The sequence below is a fragment of the Octodon degus genome, unplaced genomic scaffold, assembly GCF_000260255.1.
Source record: "Octodon degus isolate 3935 unplaced genomic scaffold, OctDeg1.0 scaffold00002, whole genome shotgun sequence".
In the NCBI taxonomy this organism is placed as follows: domain Eukaryota; kingdom Metazoa; phylum Chordata; class Mammalia; order Rodentia; family Octodontidae; genus Octodon; species Octodon degus.
Window position 1 is genome coordinate 21,348,819 of NW_004524578.1, and position 14,774 is coordinate 21,363,592.

The window sequence follows — 14,774 nt, forward strand, 5'->3', positions numbered from 1 at the left end:
GGCGGGCGCCCGCGGGATGCGGCGAAGGGCGCGCGGCGCGCGGCGGCGGAGATGAGCGCCTCGGCGGCCACCGGGGTGTTCGTGCTGTCGCTCTCGGCCATCCCGGTCACCTACATCTTCGACCGCCTGGCGGCTCAGCACGAGTGAGTGGGCGACGCGGGGTCGCAGGGAGCCCCGCAACAGGGCTCGCACCGTGCCGTAAGGGCAGGGAGGGAACCTCTGCGAAGGGCGCTGTGGATGGGGCGGTCCATGCCCCGGCAACCGTGCGCTGCCGCCCTGCCCCGGCCGCCTGGAGGGACTGGGACCCACGGAGCCCCGGGCAGGGGCAGGTGGTGGGGGCAGCCTGGCTCCCGCGAGGGCGGGTGCGGTCTGCGGGGAGGGGGGGGCGGTGCCCTTTCTAGCGGTTGGTGCCGAGGAAATTGCATCAGTCTGCGCCCTGCGAACCCCTCCAGGCGGGCCGCGGCGTCTGCTCGGAGGCGGCGGCTAGGGCAGACCGGGCACGGGCAGTGCTGCCCTTGGTCTGACCCAGGCTCTGCGAGCACCTTCTGGAAGCTGCAGCCCTGGCGGCCAAACGGGACGTGGCTGTCAGTCCAGCGCAGGGGTCCCTGCGCAGAGCAGTCTGAGCAGCTCAGTGAAGGTTTCTGGAGAACTTGCTGTGTGCTCCGTGCTGTTCCCGGGTTGTGGTCAGAGCAGAGCACAGATGAAAAGACACAGAAACAACCACGGTAAAATAGAGTGACTAGGAAGGGGGCTGGTCGTCAGGGAGGGCTTCTTGGAGGATGTGACAGCTTCAGCTATGGCAAGATTGGGGACAGTAAGCAGAGAAGGGCAGGAGACCCGGGCAGAGTAGTACCCAGCAGGAGTGGGTACTAAGGACTTGAGGATCCTGGGGGCTGGTGACAGCGGTCACGGAGTACAGGCAATGGAATGACGGCCCTGTGCACTACTGGCCGTCCCTTCTGCTTGCAGTTAAAGCCCCGGTGGTCTAGCCAGATGTGGTGGCACAGGCCTGTAGACCTAGCTCTTGGGGACAGTAAGGTGGGAGAAAACCAGCGTGAGCAACAGCAAGACCTTATTCAAAAAAACAAAACGAAACACCAGAAGCCGAAGTGCACCTTTCCCATTCCTTTCTCCAGCTGTCCTCAGTTCCATGGGTCCCAGGACCTGGCGAGTGCCTGGTCTTTTCTTGGCACAGGCCCTCTCTGAGCTGCAAGGTGGCACAAGAGTCTTTGTCACAAGATGCACCCAACCACCCTGTCCCAGCCCCTCTAGTGTGGCCTCTGCCTGCACACTCTGGATCACACCTGCTACCTCTCTGCCTTTCCTCCCTGTTGTGGACTGTGAAACACCACCGGGTGTTGTGGCCCAGAGTAAAGGTCAGGGGGTCCTTCCGTGGACCCCTCTCTCAAGGAGAGTGGTCTCTTAGTTGTGAGACCTCTGGTCCCCAGCTGCACCTTTCCCACAGGACTTGCCTCCCCATGTCACCTTGTAGGTGACAGCTTAGCTTAGTGCTGTGAGTCCAGCCCTTCACCCTGCACAGAGGAAGCTTTTGGTGATATTCAAAGTTGTTAACATGAACTGAGGAACAGAAAAAGCAAACAGGGTGAGGAGTCACAAAAGGGTAGTCCCCTCCCCCACACTCACTTTGCTTGCTTTCATCCAGACATGCTCCCTGTCAGGCATCGGTTCACAAAACGGCACCCACCCCTACATCAGTGGTGGCACACCTATAGCACTCACGCTGTAGCGGGCTATCTGCTATCACCGACAGCTCCAGAAAGTTCACCGTCACTGCCCATTAAAGGTCTTTTCCCTTGCATTAGTTGCAACCCTCGCCATCCCTCTACTGGACCTCTTTTTGCCCCCTTTGAGCAGGGGCTGCTCTTGAAAGTCACAGGAAGGTCTCTGGGGACAGTGCAGGGAGAAAGAAAGGATTTGCTTCCCCAGTTTCCTGTCATTCTTTCTTTTCTCCTCCAGCTGGAAGCCATGAGAGGAAGCTGTGGCTCAGTTCATAGGGCTGTCTTGGACTCCAGCTGCATACCAGCCGCATGGTCATGCTAGCTGGGAGCACAAGCCCTGGTTTGGGCAGGGAGGGGGCTCTCTGCCCACCCCCTCCTGCCTCAGCTGCTCATCATCAGTCTGGCCATAGTCTAACCTCACAACGGCATCTTCCCTACAGGGTGTTTTAGCCCATGCACTGGTAAGCTTTCTAGATGTTGGGCAAAATAACTTAACATCTGCAGTGTAAAGGAAGAGAGGCTTATTTTGGCTTACTGGTTCAGAGGGTTCAGTCAATGGTAAGCTGGTTCCAAGGCAAGAATATCATGGCAGCAGGACATGGTAGAGCAAGACTGCTCACTTCCAGAAGGCTGAAAAGCAGAGCCCAGGGGAAAAACACGAGAGAGGAAGGGACAGGGGACCAGATAGAGACTCCCAGATCACACTTCATGGCCCTCCCATACACATCCAGCAGTGTGCTTTACTAATCCTCTGGTGGGTCCCAAGCATGTCAATTGAGAGTCACAGCCCAGTGCCATGGCCTTGGCTCACATCAGCTTCTTCCTGTATCAGTTCGTCTCGGGCCAGCCAAATAACTCAGTGGATTAAAGCACCTACAAGCAGGTACAGGGGCTGGGGTTCAATCCCCAGGCCTGCCATGTTGGCCCCACTGTGGGGCACACTGAGATGGCAATTGAGACTGGGTGTGGTGGTGCACGCCTGTAATCCCAGCTCTTGGGAGGCTGTAAACAGGCAGATCACTACAAGTCCAATCTAGTAGTAAGACCCTGAACACCCTGTAGACCCTTCCCTAAAATACAGGAAAAAAAGAGAAAGAAAAGAAAAAAAAGAAAAGAAGAATGTATGAGCTCATCTCTTGGGGAGAGGCCTGAAGCATCTTTATTGTGCACTACCAGAAGCCTCCTGGGTTTCTCTCCTGCATACTGACACAGCCATGCTCTTTCTTACTGTAGAGTTGTTCCATTATCCATCAGGTGGTCACCCCATCCATCCATTTACTCATTATCCACCCATCCAGCATCCATCAATGTCAGCCCATCCATCCATCATCTATCTCAACATCCCTTTACTCATTGTCCATCCATCCATTTACCTTGATCATCCATCCATCCATCCATCCATCCATCCATCCATCCATCCATCCATCCCTTGTCATTCTTTCCCAGGGACATATGCAAAGGTCACCCAAAAGCCCCAGGAACAGGCTTCCCAGTGGGTTGGAGCTGGCTGGGTACCAGACTGTGAGGCTGTAGTGTGTTTGGAGCTAGAGCAGAGCCAGGACAGAGGGTGGAGGTGGTATGGAGGGGGTTCCAGTGGTGATTTCAGCAGCTCTAAGGGGGTGGGAAGAGGTTCTGGTGCAGCAGGCCATTGGAGTGGGTCAGAGCTCCCGTCTAGAACTGGAAGCCCTGTCAGTGCTGAATGTGTGAGAGGAGATCAGCTCTGTGGGACTGGAGGTGATCTTGTGGCTGGCAGAGCTCAGGTCCCATGGAGGTAAGTCCCTGCATGAGTGCTGGGGCCTCCTTGTGCATTCCATATTCTGAGGATCTGCAGTGCTGCCTGCCACAGAGATGCAGAACACACCTTGTCCCCCAGGAAGGTGTGAAATTCTTGCAGGTGCCCTGCAGCTCAGTCTGAGGGCAGGGATGTGGGAGGTTCTATGGTTAGACCTGTCAGCTGCCAAGGGGAACAAGTCAGGTAGGTAGAAAGGTAGAGGCAGTGGGCAGGACATCTCAGGAGCAGGCTGGGGTGAGGCCAAGGCACCTCCGACATCTCATCTGTGCACAGGACGCAGGTGGACAGAAGAGGAGATGAGGACCTGGGGCTCTGGCCTCTGAAAGTCACAGTGCTGTGTCCAGAGAGGCCCTAGTGCTATAGACAAGCTTCATTGATTCTCAGTGCCTGAGCTATGGCGGAGCAAGAGTACGTCTGAGCTGTGCAGTGCTAAGAACAAATGCATTCAATGTCAGGAAATTCCAGGCACCATTGTGTTTGTTTTGCTAAGTGACCACCTCCCTGTTCTGGTCTTTGCAGTTCCTGGACAATCGTAGGAGTTGCTGCCCTCATTCTGCTCCTGGTAGCCCTGTTGGCTCGAGTTCTTGTCAAAAGGAAGCCACCTCGGGACCCGCTATTCTATGGTAGGTCTCCTCTGGGGAAACCCCGTATGTCCGCTTGGTAACAAGGAACTTGCCCTCAGTCCTGTTTTCCTTCTTAGTGGTGAATAGTTTTAAGTGAAAGGGAGGGGATGTCTGAGGACATTGTAGTTCTTGCCTCTGAGCTAGTGATGGCGAACCTATGGCATGTGTGCCTCAGTGGGCTCTTTTTTTTTTTTTTAAAATGTATTTAGGACAGGGTCTACAGGTTCTACAGGGTCTCAATACATAGATGGACTCAGTGATTCTGCTGTTTTCAGCCTCCCAAGTGCTGGGATTACAAGCATGTGCCACCATGCTCAGTCTGAATCACTGGCTCAGCGTGCCCTGGGGGCACCCTGGCCCTCAGTGGGCTCTTTGTATCACCAAAAACTAAAAGGTTCGCCATCACTGTCTCTAAGCCAGAGACCCCTTTTTCTGGGGATCCCGGTGGAGGGGGCACTGCCAGGGTAGGCAGGCCTCTTCCTCCATTCCTTAACACGAAGTTGCTCTTACCTCTACCTCCTGCCCTCAGCCTGGAACAGGCAGTCCCTCTACCTGGTATGGCGTGGAAGCCTGCATGTTTGTACAGAGAGGGAAATAATCCCACCTATGTTTGGGCTTGGCACAAACATTAAATAAGATAGTATTTGTAAAGTACTTAGGTCAGGTCCTGGCAAATACACATATGTGTTAAATAAATAAAAACATGATGATTGAGCACCTACAGTGTACCTGGTAAGGCCCTGAGCATGTTGGCAATTTGTCACAAAAAAATGGAGACACTAGCTAATATGTTAGGAGCTGTGGTCAAGTCACACAGCTGGTGAGAATGGTATAGACCCAAAGCCTAGGCCTCTACCGTGTGTGCTTTGGGCAAAGCAGTTACCAGGCTCAGAGGCTTCCTGTGCTGGTGCTCAGCTGTGCATTTTATTCGTTTAGTTTCTAATGTCAGTAATGCTAATGTCAAACACCCCCCAAACCTGTGCAGGCACAGAGGTTTGTTTTTCTTGCTCACAGGTAGGGGGAGGAGCTGGGCCTCTCTGCTGCAGGCCGTGGGTGACAGTGGAACTGTCCACATGGGTCCTTGCTCTTGGGTGCTGTGTGCCTCATGGGGATATGGAGTACCAAAGGGTCAGTGGGAAGAAAGCTCCATCCCTGATGGCTTTGGCTTGCAGCTGGCCACTGTCCCTTCCACCCACACTTTTCTCCCAGTACTGGAGATGGAACCCAAGGGCCTTTACACTGAGCTCTACCCCCAGTCCTTTTTTATTTTTATTTTGAGACAGGGTCTTGCTAAGTTGTTAAACTGCCCAGATTAGATTCAGAGCCCCCCAGAGTGCTGGGATCACAGATTTCTGCCCATATTCTGCTGGCCAGAGTCACTGGGCCACCCCCTTGTTAGAGGCACGGGGAGCCTTGGGGTGGCAAAGGAGGATTGTGAGAGCTTAGCTTTTCTCAGTTCTCATATAACAAACTCTGGAACTTAAAGAGAACTTGCCCTGGGTTTTACTGTTGGTTGGTAGAAGAGCTAGGACTGTGTGAACTCAGAACCCTTGTCATTTTTCTTGTCCCATTTCCCTTGCTCAGTGGCCCTAGCCTACCTTACCAAACTGTCCCCCTGCTTCTGTCTGTCCTGTCTCTGCAATCTGTCCCCAAGCAGAGCAGTGGTCTCTTCCGCTCCTCCAGGCAGCTATTCTTCTGCCCCTGCCACCCTTTGTCCTGGCTCTATTCTGGCTTTGAACATATTGTAGCCTCATGGTCAGGTCACCAGCAGCTCCTGCACATTAGGAAGCTGACCCCACTGTTATCATTGCAGAGCTGAGACATATGCTGACCCATGCCCTGACTCAGGAGAAGGGATAGCCATCTGGGAAGCCTCTAAGAAGTGTGTCCAACCGGGACACTGCTGAGAACTGGGCTGTGGGCCTTCACAGAGACACAGGGAGGGTACAGGCTACGGGGCAGGGCACATATGGCCTTCCATCCTTCAGGCAGATATGGGGACATGGGACTCTGGCCACACCCTCTGCTCGAGGCCAGCTTCCCTTCCCTGTAAATCACCCTCCCTGCTCTCCTTTTGCACAGCTTTGCCTGTATCCACCAGCCGACCTTTCTCCTCACCCATCCCCTGGCCTAAGACACCAGTTTGTTGCAACTTGAAAATGCAACTTTTTTGGTGAGTCCTTTGGGCTGAATTTGGTCTCCCACTGTTTAAAGGGGGCTGTTCCTTAGCCAGTTAATTCGAGTAATTGTGAGCGAGTAATTGTTTAGGAGACTGCCAGTGTTTCTTCTCTCATAGTTGAGTGCCCTATCTTACACATATTTAGTTCTTGAAATCATTGGTACATTTTCTTAAATCCACTCTCATTTGAACACCAATTGTAGTGGTATCTCAGTTCACAAACTTAACTTGTTCCACGATTTTGCTAAAGATTGTCATTCATGTTTGTTCAGGAATGATGGCCCAGGTAGTCTTTGTCACCCAAAGTAGAGTTTGCAGACAAACCCAAAATTTTGCCAAATGTTTTTTTTTGACCACGGAGCTATCTTGCCAGCCCTTTGCCAAATGTTTTCGTTTGCAAATCAAATTACTTACAAACAAAAGCATTCATGAAACCAAGGTATCAGTGTATCTGCATATGTGTGGAACAGGCCAACAGGACAGACACACTGTGAGTTGGCCTGCACGCTCATCACCAAGATAAATCATCCTCATCCTTATCATTATTTTTTGGCAGTTCCAGGGATTGAATTTAGGACCTTGCGCTTGCCAGGCAAGAGCTTAATCTACTGAGCCACCTCCCTGGCCCCTTCATCCTTATTATTATTTTTCAGTACTGGGGATGGAACTCAGGTGTATTTTACTCTGCTCGAGGCCAGCTTCCCTTCCCTATAAATCACCCTCCCTGCTCTCCTTTTGTACAGCTTTGTCTGTATCCACCAGCAGGCCTTTCTCCTCATCCATCCCCTGGCCTATGACATCAGTTTGTTGTAACTTGAAAATGCTTCCTTTATTTTTTGGAGAGTATGTCTCACTGAGTTACCTGGCCTTGGTTTAAATTTGATGATCCTCTTGTCTCAGCCACCCAGAGTGCTGGGATTACAGTTGTACAACATCACACTTACATTTATATAATCTTTTTTTTTTTATTCTTGAAATCTTTTTTTTTTTTGCTACCAGGTTTGAACTCATGACCTTGTACTTGCCAGGCAGGTGCTTAAGCTGCTGAATTGTCCCCCCGTCCTTAGGTAGTCTTTTAAAGCTGGTAGTCACTATGTGCTTCTTTAGCTATTTGGTGACTGGCTTTATTCCTGCTGCCCAGGTGGGATGTGGCTTTGGCATTAAGCTTGAAGGAGTAGAGGCTAGAGGGTGTGGCCTGTAGAACGTGCTGGGATGGTCAGCAGTGACCCTGTTGACCTCTATCTCTGCGACTCATATTTCCTCAGTGAGAGCTCTTGGGCAGGGATGGGGAGACCAGGAGGACAGGCAGAGACCTGGCTGGAAGTGCAGGAGGTATGGCCTGCTAGTGTGTGCTGGCAACACCCACAGTACCAGAAGCATCCCACTCTTGTTGCTGAGTGCCAGCTCGAGTGCCTCCTGAGGACCACATTCTAAACTGCAGTCTTTTCTGCTTCAGTGTATGCCGTCTTCGGATTTACCAGTGTGGTGAACCTCATCATAGGGCTGGAACAAGATGGCATCATTGATGGCTTCATGACCCACTACCTGAGAGAGGTACGGTGCTGCCTGGGGGTAACAAGGTGCTCTCTGGCAGGCTGCAATCTGGCCTGGTCTTCAGTCCTCTGTTCCGAGAGCAGGTTTGTTTCTTAGTGTGGGCTCAGGCTGGTTGCTCAGTGACGATAAAGCACAAGGGCAGGACGTGATGGTGAGAGGCAAATCTGCTCTCATAACTCCTCCCTCACGCCTGCCCCACCTTGTGGCCTCTATGTCCCTTTAAATGTGCACATCTGCTAATACATTGAAATCTCAGAGAGCCCAAATTACTCTTAAATCTGTGAGATACCAAACACTGAGGTAATTAAACAATTTGATTATGATGGTTAACTCCCAGCCAAATCATGGTACTGGAAGGAACTGGACTTGTTTTCTTATTTTCTGAATCCAGCTGCAGAAAGTAAAGTGACTTACTTATGGTCACAGGAAGTCAGGAACAGAGTTGAAAATGTAGTTTTCAGGCACATTTCAGATCGTGGGAGGTTGGATGTCATCCTGTATGTGAGGGGAAATGTTAAACTGGGGAAGGAGACACAGCTCTGGGGGGAAGGGCTGGAGGGGAAGGGTCCTTGTTATGAGCTAGGACTCAAGGAAGAGGCTTCTGCAGGCCAGCCTGGTGTGACAGTGGCTGGAAAAGGGCAGCACCTGAAAAGAGGGGGGTGAATTTCAGAGAATCCAGGTAGTCGTAGGAGTTGGGACATGCTGGGGATGACTGGAGGGGTCAGGCCCAAGATGACTTCCTGACTCTTGTGTTGGAATTAGGAAGAAAGCTGGTGTTACTCCACCAGTGAGGGAAGCAAGGAGGATGCCAGTTCTGTAGACATTTGCTGCAGGAGACTGTGGAATTGCGGGACCTGCTTCCTGTCCTTCATTGGGGGACCCAGCACTGGCCTAGATGCAGTGACAGAGGCTCCCTGCAGGCACAGCACAGTCAACTCTGGCGACATCTGGAGAAGGCCTTTAGAGCTGGGGGCCCTGCTATAGCACTGTAAATGTGGCCACCAAGGAGTGTGGCTGCCGTTTTTGGCTGGAATGTGGATGTGGAAGGCATTCTGAACAGAAGGGACAGCTTGAGTAGCGGCTTGGTGAGAAGAATGCCTGGGTGCAGGTTTGCAGAGATGATACTCAGTTCATTTGGGGACATGTGGTATTTCAGATGCTTGAGGGACATCCTGTCACATGTTCCTGCTGGCAGGGCTTTACAGGTATTGAGGAACAGTCCTGGCAGGGAGGTTTGGAGGCCACATGACTACAGTTGGTACCAGCAGTCTGAGATGCCAGAGGAGATGATGGAGAGCAGAAAGGCTGAGGCTGGCACTCTGGATGCTGGGACCAGAGGTGGGCACCAGGGAGTCTGAAGTGGACATTGGGGTGCAGGCAAGGAGGCACAAGAAGAGTGGGGCACAGTGCATGAGGAAAGAGGCACCAGGGAAGAGGGCGGCAGCTACTGGGGCAGATGGGGAAGAACCGGAGTGTAACAACAGCAAGCTCGGGAAGCCCAAGTGGGGGACCCAGTAACTGGAGAAGTGGGGCCTGGTCCTTCAGGCAGTGACTAGCTGTGGTGGTGTTAGATCAGAGGAGTGACAGGGCCAGAGTCGGACCATGTGAATATTCATCTGGCAGCAGAAGTGTTGTGGGTGGGAAGGAGAAAGGCAGGGAGACCGACCACTGGGAACGTAACAGTGGTCCAGGCTGAGGTTTGACCTAGGCCATGCTAAAGAGGGAGGGTCCTCTGGGAGTGGCATCGCAGAGGAAATTAACAGGATTTTCAAGACTGTCCAAAAAAGGAAGGAATAAAATAATGACTCTGTGGCTTCCTCAGGGTAAGCTGAGTGGCAATGCCATCCAAATAGGGAGGCATGTTGGATGAGGAAGAAGCTGATGAGTTGAGGTTCAGGTGCATTTGCAAGGCCCAAGGACCTCTAGTTAATGACACCATCAGCTGCTAGGAGAGCCCAGTGCTGGTCGAGCGCTCAGCTGTGTGGCTCAGATAACTGGAACATGAAATCAGATGGCATCATCCAGGCAGAGCATGCCAGGGAGAAACAGGGTGAGCCCCACATGGACAGAATAATAGTTTTGGTGGTGTATCGCCTTCTGCTGTGATTTTAATTGGATTTGACTCATGCGGAGAGATGATAAAGCAGTGCTTGCCCCAGGGGAGCAGGAAGCTTCTGAGAACGCCTGGCTTGGTTGGCTACTTGATCTGCATGCTTCCTTGTTGAAGAAAGGGTGCAATGCTAGGAGGATGAGCAGGGCCAGGCAGGTGAGCACCCAGGAGAAAGAGGAGCGGAAGGCCAAGCACAGGCAGGGCAAGACCAAAAACTCAGGCACGCTCGAGAGTGATTTTCTAACAGCCATCTGGAAACACAACCACTTGGAAAAGGAAAATATAGTTCATCATATAATTTGTGTTTGTAAAATTCATGAGAATAAAATTCAAGAAAAGTATAGCTTTTCTTGGTGCTTTTGCCACGTATTGGCTATGTGACCTTAGGCAAATCTTGTAACCTTTTGGGGCCCATTTCTTCGTCTCCATGTCACATCTACCACACAGAGTTGTTGGGAAGGCTGTGGGACTCTCTTAAGTCCAGTGCCATATGTGCTCATGTAAGAAAGGCACTAGTGCCTCCCCTTGCCGACCCAGCCAGCCCTCCCCATGTATGTGGGGTCAGCGCGCATGGTTACGTCCAGCCATGGAGCAGGGTCTTTCCTGGCTACCCGTCTGGCTATGGCCAAGCTCCTCCATTCACAGTGGCTTGGTGCCAGTGAGTTGGCCCTCCAGCCAGGATCACCCATACTGCTTTCTCTGTGTCACAGTATGATCCTGTGTTTCGCTCTATCACAGGCCAGCTGAACAGGGGTTCTCTGGTTTGAACCCTGTGGCAGATGCTGGTTTTGGCAGCTCCTGGGTAAAGTTCTATTTGCACTTTCCTAACAGGTTGGAATAGTTTCATCTTAGCAGATGAACACCAAATAGTTCTGCTGTCTTAATTCTATTTGGAGTACAGTTCTGGTGTTTGGCATTTAAATGTATCTTATTTAAAGTGGACTTTTTTAATGCTTTTCTTAGGGTGAACCCTATCTGAACACTGCTTACGGGCACATGATCTGCTACTGGGATGGCTCTGCTCATTATCTGATGTACCTAGTGATGGTGGCAGCTATAGCATGGGAGTAAGTCAACTCATCTGGGGTGTGTGTCTTTGCCATTGATAAGTGAGTATATAAGAACCCGAATACAGAAAGAAGCAAACAGGTAGAGCAGACAAGAATGTTAAGTGCCAGAGGTACAAGTTCGGTGTGCTTTATTTCCTTGCCCCACTACCTTTTTGAATTTGTCCCTGGATTGTTCCCCAACTGTGGTGACAGCTCAGATAGACTGACCCCTATGTTTTCTGATTATATTCCTTCTAAGAACAGTTGTTTAATTTTCAGGGTATAAAGCCTCACATTTTCTTCCTAATTTTTTAAAAAATTATTCATTCATTTATTTGGTGCACAGTCCCGCTATGCAGCGAGGACTCTCACTGATACACCCGGTTTTGGTCGCCCAGCATGTGGTACTGGGGATTGAATCCAGGTCCTTGCGCTTACAAGGCATGTGCTTAGACGTCCAAGCTATCTCCCCAGCCCCAGCTTCACATATTCCGAGTCAAAACTTCAACCACCTCATTTCAGTTCAGAGCTTGATCCCCAGCTCAGATGTAGCCTCACTCTTGGGTGTCTGCACCCACTTTCCCTACTCCTTTTCACCTTTATGTCTGGCTCCTATGGGAATGTGTGTCCACAGGATTAAAGGAAGAGGGGAAGTTGTATGTGATAGCTATTTTCTGGGTACTAGGACTTTCTGTCCTGAAATGTTAGCTGGGTCTTATAGGCACTCTGGACACCCTTATAGCAGGAACCTTTGCAGGGCACCTGTACCTAAGTGAGCAACACTCTCTGGCTGGATTTGTGACTCTTGCACTGTTGGTGGTCTGTCCACCATGTCTTACTATATCCCAGCGAGTGCCTTCTATGGGAAGGGATTCTCCAGGGTGGCTCAAGTTCAGCCAGTTTTCAGGCCTCCACTTGGGTCCCGCTTAGACAGTCACACATTTGTGTTCCATACAAGGCTTACACAGCCTCATGTGCTTTTCCCCCTTTCTACTCATCATGCAATCGAGGACAGCTCTAGCTAGCTCTAGTCTGTGCTCCTGCTGGCAATCCATGTCTTTGTGACCATCTGTGTGAGTTTAGTCTCACTGGCTTGGGGGCTGGGATGCAGAAGGAAGCAGTGTTCTCTCCTTCTGTTTCTCCCTACAGAATCTCCTTCTGTACTTCTCCTAGCCTCTTATTTAGCATGGAGTTGAGTTATTGGGTTATCAGTTGAAGCAGCATTCTGTCATAATGTCTAGCAGCTGCTCCAGAACTTGGGATATGTGTCAGGTATTACCTCCACCTTTGACGTTTTGTCCAAAATTTTTGGCCAAAATCCATTTTATATGCTGTTGTTGGGCTGGGGATAGAAGAGTGGTAGAGCTCTTGCCCTGCATGCACAAGGCCCTGAGTCTGATCCCTAGCATCTCTCACTCTCTGGATTATATAATACTGTCATCCTTACAATAGAGTATGGATCCAGCGCCCTTCTTCGAACCTTTCTCTACTCTTTCATGCTTTGAGCTTAATACACAGTAGAGAAATGCAGATGTCTGCCCAGGAAGAACATGTTATAGTTTAGCTGTAGGTCAGCATAGCAAGTATGAATTCCTGTTCAGACAAAAAAGGTTCTATGAAATATTAAGTGAGAAAATGAGGTTTGATCACTAGCGTTCCTTGATCTATTGCTTTTTTCATGCTTCAACTCACGTAATTTATTAATTACACTTGATCTTAGCCAAAAGGCTGAGAAGATTTACTAATGAGAATAAAAATAGTATCGAGGATCTTTTGCTAATACTATTCTGAGAGAAGTGAACATGTCAAGATTCTTCTTGTTACAGGGAAAGCTACAGAAGCATTGGCCTGTACTGGGTTGGATCCATTATCATGAGCATTGTTGTTTTTGTGCCTGGAAACATTGTAGGTAAGAAACTTTATCTTAGAATTCACTTTCCCTAAAAAATTTCACTTTCCTTTTCTGTAATAATAGGGATTTCCTTAAAGAAGTTTGTTTTGGTTATAGTAAAACCAAGAGATTCCCAGCTTACAAAAACTCATTATGCAGATCACACCTATTCTCCACAATCTTGCCTCTAAGTGCTTCTGAAGAATTGTCAATAATGTACATTCATATTTTGTCAAGTATCACTGATTCCTAACTTTTTGGAAGGATCTAGAGCCTGATTATGGGATTTGTTATATTTAGTGGCAGATACTTCTTATAACACTTTGTTACATATTACTCCTGACCTGCTATGAGAATTTGATAAGTGTGCTTGGAAATTAAGACTCTTGAAGTCCTAAAGAGAGAGGTTATTTATGTATTCAACAAATTAGGAAATTGGATGTATTTTTTAATATTATACATGGGACATGCCTGTTAATAAACATCTAATTGTCTTTAATAATTTATCTCATTAAAATATTATCTGATGTTTTGCAAAATTTTACATGATTTGAGATGGGGAGGTATGCTAAATACTATGTTTAGATATGCTTTAGGTAAACCTTTGACTTTTTGTTTTTTTCTCTTTTAAACAGGGAAATATGGAACACGAATATGCCCTGCTTTTTTCTTAAGCATACCGTATACTTGTCTCCCTGTCTGGGCAGGTTTCAGAATCTATAATCAGCCAACAGAAAATTATAATTACCCTGCCAAGGTGATTTTTCCTAAGTTGAAGTGTAACCTGTTTAACTTCACAGGGTTCATGCTTGTGCACAGGCCCCTGAACTGTGCCTCTGAGGACTGGAGCATCTAGGGCACTCAGTGTGCTTGTGTGATGTTCACTGACATCTCAGTTAATGTTGGCCAAGGTGGCCTGCCTCTGCCCCAATATGTCTGATTTGATTGGCCCAGCCATACTTTTGACAATTCCTGTGCCAATGGTCACAACCGCTTCTAGCACCGTGTTTTTGCGTGGGAACAGAAGTCTGGATTGTATGGTTTGTCTGGGGTTGCAAATGAACTGGATTTTGAGCATCTGAGACCTCTTTATATAGTACCAAAGCACCTGTTCACTTATTGCTCTTCTGGGAGGAGGTTGGAGAGCTACTGCTGTTCAGTGTAGTTCACATAGCTGTAGGGTCTGATTCACAAGAGATCCAGGCACCTGCAGACGGCTTCAGACACTGTATTCATTTGTGACAACTCCTTCCATTCACTACCAAGGTGGTCAAGGTGAAACAACCCTGGCCTGGCAGGTACTCTGTTAAAATCTTCATTTCTAAACTGGTGACATCTTTCTAAGTTTCTCTTCCACTTATGAGTATTAAGTCCTTAGGCAAGATCTTTTAAGCAAAATTGACATAAACATATAAACTCTTAATTAGAACACAATTATTTATTTCACAAAATATTTATAATAGAATTCATTAAAATTCCTTTTCATAGTACTAGGGACTGAACCTAGGGCCTCCTCCATGCTGTTTATTCACTCTGTCCCTGAGCTGCATAGACCCCAGCCCTCAGATCCACTGTAATGTCCACATACTTCACCTGTGGGCCTTTAGACACCCACAGTGTAAACTTAGGCTGGCACACGGATGAATGATACACTTTTTCATTTCTTTGAAGAATGAAGTTGTTAAGTAAAAAAGCAAACAGTAGGGCTAGCTTTAGCCCTGGATCCTGTGTTTCCATGTGCCCACGGTGTTCACATCATGTAACACACAGCCATTTGTTAGTATTTCAACTGTGAAACACAGTGACAGGACAGGAACACTGTCACACAGGGCTGACA

The 14,774-nt window shown here is 49.2% G+C and overlaps 1 protein-coding gene across 8 annotated transcripts in view; it reads left to right on the forward strand.

Moving 5' to 3' along the window:
- The first annotated feature begins 12 nt into the window (after positions 1-12).
- Positions 13-14,774, forward strand: part of Tm6sf1 (transmembrane 6 superfamily member 1) — a 28,154-nt gene continuing 13,392 nt past the window's right edge. For 5 of the 8 annotated variants that reach the window (XR_002820263.1, XR_002820262.1, XM_023710812.1 and 2 more), the window contains exons 1-6: positions 13-143; positions 4,051-4,154; positions 7,790-7,887; positions 10,961-11,064; positions 12,873-12,955; positions 13,573-13,694. Coding sequence is in view for 6 of the 8 variants with exons in the window: in XM_023710812.1 (XP_023566580.1) it covers positions 52-143; positions 4,051-4,154; positions 7,790-7,887; positions 10,961-11,064; positions 12,873-12,955; positions 13,573-13,694 (603 nt within the window). In the remaining 2 variants the exon portion in view is untranslated. Of the gene's footprint in view, positions 144-4,050; positions 4,155-6,236; positions 6,328-7,789; positions 7,888-10,960; positions 11,065-12,872; positions 12,956-13,572; positions 13,695-14,774 lie in introns of those variants that run through there. The other 3 variants (XM_004623337.2, XM_023710818.1, XM_023710824.1) reach the window with 3 other exon arrangements.